The following is a 16,078-nucleotide window of genomic DNA, read 5'->3' as shown; positions in this document are numbered from 1 at the left end:
GATTAGGTAATTTAAAAAAAAACATGTAGTCTCCTGTTTAAAATAATGAATTGAATTGTAATAAAGTAAGCAATTCTATAGCCAATTTTTTGGGGTTGGTTTAATTCCACAGGTTTATTTCATTAATTATTTATTTTATAATTCACAATAAATCCTTTAACGAATTACAGAATGTGATAAATGAATATAAAGTGAATGAATACAATTATAAATGCAGTGTAATCTATGAGTAAGCAATTTGACAGAAAAAAATGCTCAATGAAACTGGTTTTAAAAAACAAAACTAAAGGTAATGAAATGAGGAATATATGACTTATTTGAGATCAATTATCTGCCAATAGGGCAGGAAAATTTATTTTTCTTTGGCGGCCCACCACACGTCAATCAATGTGACTGAACACCACTATCTTGCTGTGGCTGAAAAAGCAAAGCGTGGAGAGTCTCTGTCGGCAAAACGTGGAGCCTCAAAACGTAGAACAACAGCTAGCAGTCGCAGTTTTTTTTCACCGCAGTGGTTTGGTACAAGTGCAACGGTCAGTCGCCAGATGTACAGGCTGAGGTGCAGCAGTATTTTTTCACAAATCCAGTCCTGTCCAGCCAGATAACTCCTTGTGCATATTTTTCCTTGAACTGAGATCTTTAATCTGGGTTGTATTTTAGTTTTTACAGTGTAGCCTTGGCAATACGCTAACTTCTTCATTGGCATTTCAATCACAGTGTGATTATCTGTTTGTGCCTGACTGGGAGCACCGTCTGGTATGGCTAAAGAGGCCGATCCGGGAGTGACAGTCTCTGTTGCAGTGGATGCACCTAAACACACAGTTGGATGGGGGCGCTTGTTTGTCCTGGCTGTTCTTTCTCCTGGCTTTCTTGTCTTCTGCTGATGCTCTCATCTTCTCCTCCCCTTGGCACAGACCATGTGCCAGTTCTTGTTTCCAGTTTGGGTGGTTCTGTACGTTTGGTACGCTAATGTAATGCACTTCCACTTTGCATCATTTTGCAGCAAGCGTCGTCACTGAAATCCTCCACTGATAGTGAACTTAGCTGGGGGGGTTTTCATCGCTGGTTGACCGGCAGCATCAAACAGGTCTGTTTAAATGTCAAAGAAGAATGTTAGATAAGATGAGGAAAAACTTTAAACTTCTCCTCCCGGTTGACTGCAATCAGTAAACAGAGCCCGCCTCTGTCGAGGCCAAGCTAGTACCTCGGCAATGCGCCATTCCCTAAAATGGTCACACTAGCAAAATGGCAAATGTCAGCGGTGTCCACAAGTTTTCCTCCTCAAGCTGCATACCGAAAAATGTAACAGTACATTGTGTCCACTGATCTTGCCGCATGAAAAAAAAAATTCCTGTGGAAATTAAAATGTAATTAATTTAGGTACATGTTAAATATCGCAGCAATCGCAATATTCAACAACAATATTGCAAAACGCATATCACTGCATCGGTATCACTGATCCAGGCCAAAATGACATGATCTATATCGGATTGTTGATGTTGTTTGTTCGTTTTTTTTCCTGAATCAAAACCAGTCCGATCAACCCAAACTGTATCTCGCATCCTCAACTTCACTTGGTGCGACATGCCATTGCACAGATGAGCTGTTGCCATGGTTGTCGCATGCCTGTTTTTGTCACGTGAGCAGTTGCCGCACAGTGAATGTGATTTCTTTTTTCTTTAAATGTCACCATCAAGCAAATTACTTTATATATATATATATATATATATACACACACACACACACACACACACACACACACACACACACACACACACACACACACACATGTATATAACTGATGCCGATTTTGATATTTGGCAGAATGCCATTCCGAGAAGAGAGAAAAATGCACAAAAATCTGCCAATTTTTGGAGGACGCGTGGGGTGCGGGTGTTTCAATATCCTTGATGCTTTTCCTTATCTTGTAATATGTGGAATCGGCCGTCTGATTAATGTGCTTGGCCTTAATCTTAATGAAACGGCGCGCACTTTGATCCCCACAAAGCAGCTTTGCTTGGCCACGGTTGGCTCTGTAGCATTAGCGCCGTTAGCTTCTTTGTGTGCTTAGTTGAGGTAGGTGGGATATTCCTGAGGGATTTTCGGCTGAGAAAAGCGAATTGCCAGAACACCCCCCCCCCTCCCCCCGGTGTTGCTTCTATTCGGTTTGCATATTTTCGTTTTTTGGGGTTTATCTTTTTTTTCTTTTTTTTTTTTGCATTTCCTCACTTAATTTTATTGGCCTCAAGGGTGACTCAGGGTGAGAAGCGCTGCACATTTATTTTGTATTTTGCGTGAATTGAATTTGTATTTTTCATGCATTTGTATGAATCATTTGTTAGTGTATGCAGAAAAGTGGTGAAGAATGCACGACTGTCTGTGTTGTGTTGTTGTGTTATTTTTGTTATTTTGACTTCAAAATGGCGCCGCGAGAGTGGCTGCCTTTCCAGCAGCTCCTATATTTTGTTGTTCTACTTCTTCCTTTCATAACTTTGCTGCTGTGAATTGGGAATTTCTCCATTGCGAGACTAATAAAGGTTTTCTTATCTTATCTTATCTTAATTCTTTTCTATTGTCATGACACTGCCATCTGCTACCTCCCGCCTGCTCACTTTGATTTGATCTTCCTCCTCCGTCATCTTTCTCTTCGCACTCGCAAGCACGCCCCGCCTCTGCAATGTGACGCTCCCCTGCCTCACTTGCCTCTTCTTCTTCTTTGCCGCCGCCTCCTCGAACTCGTGCAGTGATGCAACGTGCTCATCTTAGGTGACGAGGTGATGGATGATTTGAAAAAGTAAACAACATCACCTTTTTGTTTTGTTTGTTTGGACCGCCGAGGACTTTTGGAGTCTGGACCACGGAGACGCCAACTGGTCAGTGTGTCAACCTTTTAATATATTTTGAGAATGATATTCATACAAATCAACTCTTCAAGTGTCACTTTTATTTTGGGGGATGATGTCAGGGGCTTGTGTCATTCATTAATTGAACAAGTGTGTCTGCCATTTCATGAATGAATGTTTCGCAAACATTCATCATGTAAATACAGAGTAGATGTAAATTTAAGTGAACCCGCTATTATTGTATTAATCATTCACTGCCGGCCATTTTAGGGTACTTTGTCATTTTCAAGACCCACAGGATATTGTGTTCAACGATTGTATACCTACACCAAATCTACAGAATGACGGAATGGACTTTCACCAGGGAAAAAAATAGTTAGATTCTCCCTTTTTCTGTTCATTTATGATCATTGGTAGAAAAGAGGCGGGTCGGACAAAATGCAGCCGCTCCCTCCAGTAGACTCACAAGCCGAGCTGCGCTGAGATCTAAAATGGAGAGGGCCTTGTCATCTACTGGTGGTTGTGCATCAGTGAAATTGTTTCAAAGTTTTCAACGATTTCAGAGTTTTCAAAGATTGACGCAGCGAATGAGCATCAGACACTCCCCGACCCATCTCCGTTCGAAAATATAACTGACAAGGCTATTTATCAGTGGCAGTGAAATTACCAGAAGTGAAAACCTACATACTGTATGTTTTTTACTTCCTTACGTCTTTCATCTTGAGGCATTGTCGGTGAAAAGGCTCAGTCAGGCAACTGTGAGATGCAGAGTCACACGGTTCTCTTACCGTTTGTTTACTGTCCAAATTTTTGTTGGTGATTAAAGAAGTCTTCGAAAGCATGAACAGACTCAAGTTACGTACAAAACAACCTAGATCAAATGCATTTTTGTTTTTACATTTTATTTATGTGAGATGTATACAGTATTAGAGCTGCAACCGATGATCTTAATATTTTTTAAATAATCGATTGTGTCGATTATTTTGTCGATGAATCCGATTTAAAAAGTTTGAATTTCCATCCCCAAAGTTCAAAGACAGGACATTATTTCAAATGACGGTTCAAGAATCGCACAAGGATAATGAGGATTCAGTTACCGGTTAGGATTAGGGACTTGACAGTATTGGCCATAAAATCTGAATTTTTTCCTGTCGAAGTGATTAATGCAATCAAAATTCACATTCAGTCTGGTGTCAGCATTTATGTATGATTCTGTGCTATATGTATTTTGTTTTGTCATGTAAGGAAGCCACTATGTCACTTTCTAACATCGTCATCTGACAATGCAACCATTTGCGGCAGGGTTCCTCAGGGCAGCATGCTAGGTCCCTCTAGGACGTCATCTGACAACGCTACCATTTGAGGTGGGATTCCTCAGGGCAGCATGCTAGGTCCCTGTAGGTTTGTTTATAATACTGTAGGGATGCCTCGCCTCCAGGTGACTGCGTCTCTCACTACACTGGCTCCTCCAGATGAGAGTGAGCCAAAAATAGCACAGGCGGGAAACGTGTTGATGAATAAATCAGTGTCCCCTTACGCGTCGCTAACCGCCACGCGATCCATTGCTCTTCATCACACACCACACAATCGACTGAAATTCCTCAAATATTTCTTTCTCTTTCCTTCCACAGGCAATGTGCAATGGCCCTGCCAAGCCAGTAAGTCTGACTGACTGGACATATGATGTGCGCGACTGGACAAATGATTGTGTGAGAGAGGACAGAAATTATTGAACATGCAAGACATACGATTGGACCTTAAACCTGTGGCCGTGGACATACATCTGCGATTGGATATCCGATATATACAGTTGGATGTCGGATGCAGGCAACTGGACAAAATTGCGTGACCGGATCAGCTCGGATTCTTGACGAATACGATTGGCTCTCCAACGTGTGCAACTGGACATACGACATGGACCAGGTCGACGTCAATCGGGACCCACCCACGAGTGAGTCCATAAATCTCAGTTACCACGACGACTATGACGACTTGCTGGCCGACGCGGAGCACCTCGGGTTCGAAGGCGGCACCTTTCCCGAAGACCCCATCCGACTGCTCGGCGTGCAGGTGAGTGACAGGTTGACGTCCCGACGGGCCTCCCGGCAACTGCTGTGTCTGTCGCTCCTTGCTCCAGGTGGTATTGATCGCGGCCTACAGCGCCATTATCCTGCTGGGGCTTGTGGGTAATTCTCTGGTCATCTACGTCATCTACCGCTTCAAGACGCTGCGCACCGTCACCAACTTCTTCATAGCCAACTTGGCCGTCGGTACGTCCAACACCCAATTTACTCTCTCTCTCTCTTTTTGTGTGTGTGCGCGTGTGTGTGTGTGTGTGTATATATGTATTATATTTATATACTGTATACATTTATATAAACAGGGAGGGTGGCCCGGTGGGTGGTCCAGTGATTAGCGCATTGACCTCACAATGCGGAGGTCGTGGGTTCGATCCCAGCGCCGGCCTTCCTGTGTGGAGTTTGCACGTTCTCCCTGAGCCTGTGTGGGTTTTCTGTGGGTACTCCGGTTTCCTCCCACATTCCAAAAACATGCATGGCAGGCTGATTGAACTCTCCAAATTGTCCTGAGGTGTGAGTGTGAGAGCGGATGGTTGTTCGTCTCTGTGTGCCCTGCGATTGGCTGGCAACAGGTTCAGGGTGTTCCCCGCCTACTGCACGAAGACGGCTGGGATAGGCTACAGCACCCCCCGCGGCCCTAGTGAGGATCAAGCGGTTCGGAAAATGAATGAATGTACTTCATATATTGCATATTATGTTGTGGACCCCCAAGCAACGGCTCGCTCATGGACCCCAGTTTAAATGTCTTGCGTCCTTTAAATGCCACTTCCTGTCCCTTAGCTGACCTGCTGGTGAACGCGCTGTGTCTCCCGTTCACGCTGGTCTACACACTTCAGGGTGAGTGGCAGTTTGGCAGCACCCTTTGCTTCCTGGTGCCCTTCGCCCAGGGCCTCGCCGTCCACGTCTCCACTCTGACCCTCAACGTCATTGCCCTGGACCGCCACAGGTCAGTCGACGGGTTGATAAGAAGGCGGGTAGGTGGGCGTTTATCTGAGGGCCCGGGGCCTGACGCGTGACAGCGATGTCGCCGTGATTACAGGTGCATCATTCACCACCTGGAGACCAGGATGCGCAAGGAAACCTGCTACGGGGTCATCGCGCTCACGTGGCTGATGAGCGCCGCGCTCGCCAGCCCCCTCGCCATCTTCCGAGAGTACGGATCTTTCGCGCTGACGCCGGGGCACAGCATCCAGGTACCTCCTCAGAGATGGCACTCGAGTCATTATGACTTGGACTCCATTCACCGTTTTGACAAAAAGTAGAAGACGTTCCACTCCACTTGGGTTTGGAATTTATCGACTTGGTTGAGAGTGGAAGGTAAAGACTAAAGACCCACTTCAGACTTGGAGTTTGAAACATGAGAATTGCTTGGGACTTGAAGGTTGAGACTTTGAGACTTACTTGAGGCTCCAAGGTTAAGATTTGAAAATTGCTAGAATCCATGAAATGTAGATTTGAGACTGATTTAAGATTTCAAGATTAAGTCTTGAGACTTGAGTCTTCAATGTTCAGGCTTGAGACTTCAAATTTAAGACATGACACATGATACTTTAAGGTTTACCCTTTACTTCAGAACGTGTCGGCGGCGACACATTTCGCAGCGACACGTGTCGGCGCCCACACATATAGCGGCGACGCGCCGGCGCCGACACGCGTCAGCGTGAAAAGTGTCGCTGCCGACACGTTCAGATTTAAAATCTCAGGTTGTAAACGGTTAAGACATGAGGCTCATCAGGCCTGGGAGGGACTTGAGACTTGAAATTCGAGACATGAGACTCGCCCTTATGCCCTTCGAAAAAAACTGATACCGAATCTACGCGTTTTACAATTTTGTAAATGATGTATGTTGTGTTATACAAACATTCTTATTTTTTTTTTTCCAAACACTCAAAATGTTCAGCGGCATCTGTGCTATCCATACATATATAGTTTATATTAATTCCTTGGGATTTTTTTTTGCCCTTTATGGACAATAAAGCAGTTCTGTGCTATGACACTTCAAAGAAATATTGCATTCTTTGTAAACGGTCGACTATGAGGGTTAAGACTTGAAGTTTAAGATTGAGCCTTGAGACTTTTGAGAATTGCTCAAGACTGGAAGATTTAGGCTTGAGATTTACTTGAGACTTGAAATGTAAGACATGAGACTTGCTTGAGACTTGAAAGTTCAGACATCGTACTTGAGACTTGAAGTATGAGACTTGAGCATGACGTTTGAGACATGAGAATTGTTCGAACCACGTTGGTGATTCGAGGGTTACTATTTAGACATACAACTTGGTACTTGGAGATTTCGACTTGAGCTTTACTTGTTACTTACATGCGTGCAAAGGTAGCACATTCAGGTCCAGAAAATAAAAAAAAAACCCTGCCACATTTTGGCTTTAACCACAGCAAAGGGCCCCCGGGGAGCTCCCTGACCTGCCGGTTATTCGAAGCACCCGTGGCTCCTGGATTTGCCGCCTCTGCACGCGAGTCTTGAACCCATTTCCCGTACTTCCTCTTTTGCCCATCAACGCAATTTTGTGGCCCCCCCGTCTACAGGTTTGCACCGAGAAGTGGCCCGGGTCCAGCACGGACGGGACGGTATACAGCGTCTCTATGTTGGTGCTGCAATACTTCCTCCCGCTTGCCATCATTTCTTTCGCCTACGCCCGCATCTGGTCCAAGCTGCGAGGTCACGTCAGCCCGGCGGAGGGCGGGGCCGACGGCGCGGCCGCGGGCTCCCAGCGCCACCGCCGCCGTCGTAAGACCACAAAAATGCTGGTGACCATGGTGGTGGTCTTCGCCGTCAGCTGGCTCCCTTACCACGCCTTCCAGCTCGCCACCGACATCGACAGCACTGTGCTGGACATGCCCCATTTCCGTCTGCTTTACACCCTCTTCCACGTGGTGGCCATGTGCTCCACCTTTGCCAACCCGCTGCTCTACGGGTGGATGAACCGCAACTACCGCGCCGCCTTCCTGGCCGCCTTCAAGCTTCGGGATAGAGGGTGTCGGCGCGGGCGCAAGGACTCCATCCGCCAGTTGAATGGGGAAGATGAAGGGAGGACGAAGAGGGAAGAGGCCAGGCAGGAAGTTGCGTGCGCCTGTCTCAACGCGACCGACGTGTGAACAGCAGGGTTCCGGATTCATCCGTTTCATTTTTTTGGTGGCTAAATTACAGCCTGTAGCAGCTGACCGTGGGCAAGGGAGGTGGGGTTGATTGATGGTCACACAAGTTGTCAGGACCGGGAAGGCCTCGACGCTACCGCAAGAACTGACCTTCATTTACAACTTGAATTCCAATAGTCGTGCCGTGAAACTGTATTAAGACATTGCCGTCACTCTGTTCTCTTTATTTGGTTTAGTTTGTCATGGATGAACTGCTTTCACTGTATGTTGATGTAAGATTTTATTTTATTTTATTTTTTTGTCCAATCCAATTTCAGACGTTTTGTGTTGGCAGGTCATCAGGGGCCCAATGTAACGTCAACTGCGTTAGCGTTAGCAGCGCCACGAGCTCTTTAACCCATCACGTTACAAAATTGTCCTGATGTCAACGTCTTTCCGTCTTTCGGTTGGTCAGAGCAAAACACGTCCGCACACATATTACATTTTTTAAACCAGCACCTCTCTTGACGAGAATGCGTTTCCTTTGTCATGTTTTTAATCATGCTATCCTATAAATATTGATTGTAAACTGTTCCAGCTGAAGTACGTGGCATACTGGCGTGCCGTCATATTGCATTTTTTGGATAAATATGAAGGCTTTCTAAAAATGGTGACATGACAGTGGCTTTGCGTAAGTCCCTACTAAAGTCTCACGTAGCAACCATGACCTATCTCATTTACCGTTCGAGTGTTCAGTTGGTGGGAAAAAGCGCAAGTTCGTGTTTGTGTACAAAGTGCAGCCACACAAAAGGTCGTCGCCCACTCCACGGTTTGCTCAACCTCGTCTGAGCCACGAGTGTCGGGGGCGGCTTCAAAACCGGACGGCTCCGGGATCTTCGGAACATTCGACAACATGCGACGACCAAGTTTGCTGGCCTGCCTCGGCCTCGTGTGCGCGTGCGCCGCCGCCTCGCTGGTGAGACAACAGACAAAACCGTTGTGTTGCTTGAACATCGAGTGACACTATCCCCCCCTCCCCCACAAAAAAACCCAAATGTCCACAGGCTAGCGGGATGGACCCCAGGGGAGCGCGGCCCGTGGTGCCCAACACCCGATCTGACAAGTGCGCCCCCGAGAAGGAGTGGCCTTTCTGCACCGACGACGACTGGGTAATGTTCGATTTTTATTTCTTTTTTCATGACAACAAAACACTCATTGAAGAGAGTTGACACTAAAAATGAATTGAAATGAAACAGAGTGTGAGTACCTTTTCCACCTCTGCCGCCAGGGTAACAAGTGTCCGTCAGGCTGCAGGATTCAAGGTTTGATGGACCACCAGGATCACAGCCTCCTGAAGAAAATCGAAAAGATCCGCGATATGCTGCAGCAGTACCAACTCGGGCACCGCTCGGCCGATCAAGTGACCAAGCAAACGTACGACTTCCTGAGGGAGAAGCTCATCCTGAACTCCGGTTGGTCCCCGCACACCTCCTTCGGAACCCCGCCGTGCTCTTTCGGAGCGCGACTTGAGGATGACGTGTTGTTTGTTCGACCCGCAGGCCAAGACGACCGCTACTACAACTTGGCGCAGAACCTTCGCCAGAGGATTTCCGACATGAAGGTGAAGATCGACCGGCAGCTGCGAGTCCTGGCGGCCCTCCGCGATCGGGTGATGGATCAGGTGGCCGACATGCAGAAACTTGAGGTGAGCCTCGCTTCGCCATGCTGAGAAGGAAATGTGAAACAAGTTTCTAAGGGTCCCGCTCTCTTCCCTCCAGGTGGACATCGACATCAAGTTGCGGTCCTGCAAAGGTTCTTGTGAGAAGTACTTTGAGCACCAGGTGGACCACGCCGGTTACGTGGCTCTGGACAAACAGGTTAGCCGCTGTCTGACATGCGCTGACATTTTGGGTCCAGTGAGAATTTTAAAAAGGACCCTATCATCGTCCTGAATTCTTTATCCTCTGTGAAGAGTGACTGATATGACTGAGTTGCTGACATGGGCTTCATTGCACAGTATATCCTTTTCATTCTGTACTATATTGGCCCTGGGCGCAAGGTGCACCTATCTGAAAGAGCATCACAATGTCCATTGAATTGAGGCAAAAATATGACAAAAGTTGTCTTTTCCAGATGAACCAGCTCCAGGCCCAGCAGGTGCAGGGCATCCAGTCTGTGCGCCAGTTGGAAGTGATGCAGAGCAGGCCGTTGCAAGAAGCGCTCGAGGGCACCATCTACAAGTCCAAGGTTACCAAGACGGGACAGCAAGAGCAAGACATCTTCCACGAGGTCAGGGCGCCTCGCAAGGCCGCGAACATACTTTCAAATGTAGTCATGTAGTCGGTGTGCATAGCCAAACCCGTATTGAGTTATTTTTACATTACCTTCCACCCCTAAACGAACGATGACCTTATCTCAGGTTACTCAGAAATTGATTTCAGTGGTGGGTTAACCCGAATCCAAACCTAATATACTGGTTCACATATTCACTGCCAGCTGTTTTCAAAGCATTTTCTGATACTACCAGGCATTTTAGAGCATTTTGGTCTTTCATAAGGCACAGAATGACGTTTTTGGTTGCAGGATCAGCACAGAACCTACAAAAAGTAAAAGAATGTATTTCACAAGAAATATTTTTTTTCGTAGCTTTTGCCATTCTGAAGTAATCAAGAGTCGAACATGCATTGGTTTCACCAAAAACGCCGGTTTCTGACCCCCAAAAATGTGACAAGAAACAGGTCAAAAAGAACAGTGACTTTGACAATGGTATTTTTTATTTGGGGGCGGGGGGTTCTGGCATCTGAAACTATAAAGCAATGAGCTGTTGATCTCTCCACACGGTAGTTGGGAATCAGTAGTCTGACGGATGCTATCTTGTTCTCCATTGCTCAGGTGAAATCCCTCCAGCTGATTCTCGAGAGGGAAGGTTCCATGTCCTCCCCCGCAACTATCTCCAAAGTTCCAGGTACTTCCACCTCTTCATCAAGCTCCTCCACGCATTCTAAGTCCATCACTGAGGTCTCAAGAGGCAACACCGGAGACTTGACCGGCAGCGGTAGCAACTTTGAAGACATGCACATCAGTTCCAGCACACAACGTTGCGTGATAGTGACCAAGAAAACCACGGTGATGACCCAGGACGGCCCCGTGGAAAAACAAGTGGAGACCATAGAGGGTGGTCCCGCCTGTCAAGGGGTATCTGGTTCCAAGGGTGGGTTGGACACCATTTTCCCCAGCCTGAGCCATGTCTCCTCCAACATCAAGACCACTCATGTGGGTGGCGTCAAAGGAAGCCAATTGGACACAAAATTCGACTCCTCACAGCCCTTTACGGGGGTGGGCTTCGACGTGGGAAAGTTCTTTAGTGACAACGCGGATGATGACGTTCCCGCCGTGCACGCTCGAAGCGTGCACAGCGCGCAAGTCGATCGCCAGAGCGATTACACGGGAAAAGGTATTGCACCCCCCAACCTGGAGTGACGCCGCAATCTGCTAGCTTTGGCCTTTGCGTCGTGAGTCCTAGTCACAGAATACACTACTCACAGGAAGTTAGGAATACAGTGCTCCTCATCTTCGACCTATTCACAGATTATTTTGGACCAGTAGCGCCCCCCCCCCCAAAAAAAAAATCGCCGAAATGCTCTAAAATGCCACAAGATGGCGCCAAAAGCCCCGTGCTAATGCTAAGGAACTACAGTATGTTGAATTGATATGGCGCGACTGAGGGTATTATTTGCGATTTTCTATTCCTGTACTTAACCGCTGCTTTTTGTTGGGAATTTCTAAATTGTTCTCCCGAATGACATTTTTCAGATGAGCCAAAAATATACAATTGCTTTTACAGCTGAATTGAAATTGAGCGCTAAACTTTTGAATACCCTGGAATGTTTCTGTAGTCAATGCACAATTGTCTGATGGTGAGGTGTCTGATGCATGGACATTTCCAAACGTGACTTCTATGCCTTTCTGTGACACTTCCAGTCCTTGGAAATTTCCATGGATCCGACACCTCGTTGGTTGTTCAAAAAGGAATGAGACATTCAACGGGTTGACAAAAGTTTAGCGCTCAAATTAAGTTCAGCTCTAACGGTGATAAATGTACATTTTACGTTCATACTGAAATTTCAGCGGAAAACCAAATATCCCTAACTTTCTGAGGGTAGTGAAACTCGTTCTAATTTTTAGCTCTAGCATCCGTGTTGAACTTTCTGGAATTTGAAGAACCGAATGATGTGTTGCAGATTGCGTGGATATCTTCCACAAGCACACCCGGGGGGAAACGAGCGGCTTGTTCAATATCAAAGCCTCGGCCGCCGCCGACCTCGTGTCAGCGTACTGCTTCCAGGAGGGGTTGTTGGGAGGCTGGTTGTTAGTCCAGCAGAGAGAGAACGGCTTGCTCAACTTCAACAGAACTTGGGCCGAGTTCCGCGAAGGTTTCGGACGTGTGGACGCGCAGGGGAGGGGGGAGGTGTGGCTCGGCAACCAGAACCTCCACTTGTTGACCAGCCAGGGTGAGACCCTGCTGAGGGTGGAGATGCAGGACGGGGAGGGGGGCGTTAGCACTGCGGACTACATGATTCGCGTGGGTCCTGAGGAGGAGGGGTATCCGTTACATGTCTCCGGCTACAGCGGCACCGCAGGCGACGCCCTCGCAATGTCCTCCGCGTCCCACAGCGGGATGAAGTTCAGCACTTGGGACCGGGACAATGACGCGGGGGCAGGAAACTGCGCGGCCACACGCGGCGGGGGCTGGTGGTACAACAACTGCCAGTTGGCCAACCTCAACGACGGCGCCGGCGCGGTGTGGGACGGTCGCCGCCTCAAGAGTGTGCAAATGTTTGTGCGACCTGCCACGTTATGAAATTCTCCTGTGTTGACCTTTGGTTCTGTTGACTTTCCAGCCCTTGTTTCCAAAATGTTCAGCGCTGAACTCAATAAACGATCGATGTTCACCTCATCTCCTCTGTGTGTTGTGTTTTAGTGGGATCCACTTGGACACAATGTGGTCCTGGGACTCCTAAAGTGGTGAAATCTACACACATTCCCCACTCACTACTTGGGATGACCCTAAAATGCTCTAGAACCTTCATATTCTACGTATTCTGTACCCCATCTTCCCCAACTGTTCACTGGGAAGCAACTACGGTAGAAAATTTGAGATAACCTAAAATGTGCTAGAACAATCACAGGTTTCCCTAAACTTTTGAATGAACGCGTTCTGCCGGTTCAGGCGCTGTAACCCGCAATCTTCCCTGAGAGCATTTGAAGACTCAAGTCCATGGTATCATCAGGAGGTTGCGACAGAGGTAAAAAGAGACTGGAAGAGTCACAGAAAGGCATAGAAGCAGACGTACGTAGAAATGGGATGGTGGATTCAAGGCTTAAACATCTGTTGTGAAAAAGTACTGAAAAATTGAACAGTACAAATGCTTGGAAGCTACGTCAACAGGAAGTTGCTTGTTTTGGGCAAACAGATCAGATCTGTCAGTGTGTGTTTGCGTTGAAGTTCTTTCCAAAAAAGCACACAAACAAGGCGTCCTTGGACCCTGCTAACCACATATTTGCTCTGCGCCCACAGCATGCGCAGGCCTGCAAATCCAACATGGCCGACAGCAGCCCGGCCTCTCCCACACTGGACGACGCTGCCCCGCCAGGTCGGACGTGCCGCCGTGTTCCCATGGTGACTGGGTAAGAAGAGGAAATGTGTCCCGTTGGCCTTGAAGCCAATAGGCTATTTCAATATGACATCACATTTGCGCCCAAGCATTCTCAAAGTAAACAACTCAATACGTGTCCTTTGACCAAGGCAGAGCAGTTGAGAAAACAGGGGAAATAGCTTGAAAGGATATTTTAACATTCTTCTCGACCTGCAGGCCAGGAAGTGTCCATCCGGTTGCCGCCTGCAGGCTATCCTCTCCCAGGCGCGCGCAAAAGTGGACAGGAAGCTGTACGGGTTCTGTAAGACGGCCAAGACGCTGGAGGCCGCAAATGACGAGTTGATGGCGAAGGTCGCGAACGTCTACCGCCAACACAGGAGGGTCCTGGTTATCCAACACGGTAAAGCCAGACGCAAACGCTTCGGGTTTTTCCATGTGGTGTCCATGATTCAGCAACTCCTTTTCAAAGCACTACTTTTGTCCAAATGAAGCTCCTCAAATCACTTCAACCTGGGTCCATGCCACCAAAATGCCACATGATGAGATACTGGCAAACGACAAATTTAGTCGAAATGAAGCTAATCGACTCACTTGGACGTAGTTCCTTGGCACCAAGACGCGATCAGATTTGGCAAAGCATAGATTTTGTTGAATAATCTGCTTCGTTCTCTTCCTCATAGCTCCTTGGCATCAAAATGTCAAAACCAAAGCATTATCCATTTATCCATCCATTTTCCGATTCGCTTTATTTTCACCATGGTCGCGGGGGGGGGGGGTGCCGGAGCCTATCCCAGCTGTCTTCGGGAAGTAGGCGGGGGACACCCTGAACCGGTTGCCAGCCAATTGCAGGGCACACATAGACGAACAACCATCCGCGCTTACACTCACACTTAGGGACAATTTTGAGTGTTCAATCAGCCAGCTATGCATGTTTTTGGAATGTGGGAGGAAACCAGAGTACCCGGAGAAAACCCACGCAGGCACAGGGAGAACATGCAAACTCCACACAGGAAGGCCGGTATCGAACCCACGACCTCTGCACTGTGAGGTCGACGCGCCAATCACTCGTTCACCGAGCCGCCCTACCAAAGCATCACCTTTGCTGAAATGAAACTCCAACTCGTGTCGACGTAGTTCCATGGCACCAAGATGGGATGCATTTGCAGCAAAGCACAACTTTTTGTTTAAAGGAAACTCTCAACTCACCACCAGAATAATTCCTTGACACCAAAATGCCAACAAGACAGCACCAAAGAGATACCATCATCAAATCCATTTCTCCATTGAAAAAATGAAATGTCACTCATGCATTCCAGCCACCCCACGCCTCATATTTTTGGGAACATATTTCGGATCAAGAAAAAAACATATGTGTTTTTATTGTCGTATTTGTGTATGTTTTGTTGTCAAGTAACCACTCTTATTGTGCCTTGTCCAGTGTCGGAGCTGAAGTTCATGCAAGATGCTGCTGAGCTGGCAAGGAACCTGACGACGCTTCGGCAACGATCTTGGCGGCAACGGCAGCGGCTGGAAGAGCTCAAGGAGCGTGTCCGGCGGCAGGTGGAAGAGCTGTGGAGAGCTGAGGTGAGGCGGGGAGCACGTGGCGGCGTCGTGGCTACTCGCCAACTCATTTACAGTTGGCACCCCGTGCGGTCACACATGCCAAAATCAAGCACTGTGTAGTTTACAAAGTGGAATTGCTCAAATTGTCTCGCCATTTAGTGCAAAAATCCAGCAATAAAAGTGCTAAGTTGGAATCAATGCTCGGCAGGTGGACGTGGACATGAAGATGCGAGCGTGTGCGGGATCCTGCAAGGCGGCGCTGCCTTTCAGCATCGACGACGCCGCCTATCGGACACTGCGGGCAGACGCGACTGAGTTTGACAGCCAGAGAAGGAAGCAGGCCCCACCTCCGGGAGATATCCCACAAATCAAACTTCGGCCTGTGCTCGTGGGCCCGCCCCCGTCCAAAGCGTACAAGCAGATCCCGACGGTGCGGAGCGAATTGCTCACCCAGTTTGAGGACATTGGACAAAATCAGCTCTTTTTGGTCAAGTCTGAGAATGGCGAACTTCACGGATCTTAGTACTTCTCCAACATCCAACATACACTACCCACATTATTATTATTATAGTATAGATCACTTACAGAGTGTTACGCATTGCAGTATTTAAACATCATTAACAAGTACTGTAACAGCATCATTATATTCTGTGACGTCTTCACTTGTTTGTATTGAGTGATCGCAACCACACCAACTCACCAATCTTAGTAAACGTAGCTTCCATATTGCAGAGGTACCGTTACGATATGATGTCCATCTTGAGATCAATAAATTCTAGCAATGGTCTCTGACCAGCCCAAGAGTTGCCAGAAAACACGAAACACACCAACGCGAACGGAGATG

General features: G+C 47.6%; 3 protein-coding genes across 3 annotated transcripts; all 3 read left to right on the top strand.

Moving 5' to 3' along the window:
* The first annotated feature begins 1,936 nt into the window (after positions 1 to 1,936).
* npy2rl (neuropeptide Y receptor Y2, like) lies at positions 1,937 to 8,532 on the top strand. The gene is made up of 6 exons (XM_086104950.1): positions 1,937 to 2,873; positions 4,475 to 4,913; positions 4,981 to 5,113; positions 5,702 to 5,867; positions 5,961 to 6,114; positions 7,466 to 8,532. The coding sequence occupies exons 2-6, from the start codon at positions 4,665 to 4,667 to the stop codon at positions 8,033 to 8,035; spliced, it is 1,272 nt and encodes a 423-aa protein (XP_085961076.1). The 5' UTR covers positions 1,937 to 2,873; positions 4,475 to 4,664; the 3' UTR covers positions 8,036 to 8,532.
* A 289-nt stretch (positions 8,533 to 8,821) lies between these two features.
* fga (fibrinogen alpha chain) lies at positions 8,822 to 12,971 on the top strand. Its single transcript, XM_086104948.1, has 8 exons — positions 8,822 to 8,990; positions 9,079 to 9,183; positions 9,303 to 9,486; positions 9,574 to 9,719; positions 9,793 to 9,891; positions 10,148 to 10,303; positions 10,907 to 11,468; positions 12,256 to 12,971. Exons 1-8 carry the CDS (start codon positions 8,928 to 8,930, stop codon positions 12,873 to 12,875), a joined length of 1,935 nt encoding a protein of 644 aa, XP_085961074.1. The 5' UTR covers positions 8,822 to 8,927; the 3' UTR covers positions 12,876 to 12,971.
* Positions 12,972 to 13,595: 624 nt separating this feature from the next.
* Positions 13,596 to 16,021, top strand: LOC147209218 (fibrinogen alpha chain). Its single transcript, XM_086106024.1, has 4 exons — positions 13,596 to 13,702; positions 13,888 to 14,071; positions 15,110 to 15,255; positions 15,443 to 16,021. Exons 2-4 carry the CDS (start codon positions 14,014 to 14,016, stop codon positions 15,755 to 15,757), a joined length of 519 nt encoding a protein of 172 aa, XP_085962150.1. The 5' UTR covers positions 13,596 to 13,702; positions 13,888 to 14,013; the 3' UTR covers positions 15,758 to 16,021.
* The last annotated feature ends 57 nt before the right edge of the window (positions 16,022 to 16,078 follow it).

The sequence above is a fragment of the Hippocampus guttulatus genome, chromosome 2 (assembly GCF_054856545.1).
Source record: "Hippocampus guttulatus isolate MCC_2025c chromosome 2, RoL_Hgut_1.0, whole genome shotgun sequence".
Classification (NCBI taxonomy): Eukaryota; Metazoa; Chordata; class Actinopteri; order Syngnathiformes; family Syngnathidae; genus Hippocampus; species Hippocampus guttulatus.
This window is presented reverse-complemented; position numbering and strand designations above follow the sequence as displayed.

Bases quoted from the DNA above. Each gene is read 5' to 3' on its own strand.
- fga (XM_086104948.1), top strand. From the start codon at position 8,928: ATGCGACGACCAAGTTTGCTGGCCTGCCTCGGCCTCGTGTGCGCGTGC. The intron at 9,184-9,302 runs GTAATGTTCGAT...CTCTGCCGCCAG, and splicing joins TCTGCACCGACGACGACTGG to GGTAACAAGTGTCCGTCAGG. The intron at 9,487-9,573 runs GTTGGTCCCCGC...TTCGACCCGCAG, and splicing joins GAAGCTCATCCTGAACTCCG to GCCAAGACGACCGCTACTAC.
- npy2rl (XM_086104950.1), top strand. From the start codon at position 4,665: ATGCAGGCAACTGGACAAAATTGCGTGACCGGATCAGCTCGGATTCTT. The intron at 5,114-5,701 runs GTACGTCCAACA...CCTGTCCCTTAG, and splicing joins CATAGCCAACTTGGCCGTCG to CTGACCTGCTGGTGAACGCG. The intron at 6,115-7,465 runs GTACCTCCTCAG...CCCCGTCTACAG, and splicing joins CGCCGGGGCACAGCATCCAG to GTTTGCACCGAGAAGTGGCC.
- LOC147209218 (XM_086106024.1), top strand. From the start codon at position 14,014: ATGGCGAAGGTCGCGAACGTCTACCGCCAACACAGGAGGGTCCTGGTT. The intron at 14,072-15,109 runs GTAAAGCCAGAC...TGCCTTGTCCAG, and splicing joins GGTCCTGGTTATCCAACACG to TGTCGGAGCTGAAGTTCATG. The intron at 15,256-15,442 runs GTGAGGCGGGGA...AATGCTCGGCAG, and splicing joins AAGAGCTGTGGAGAGCTGAG to GTGGACGTGGACATGAAGAT.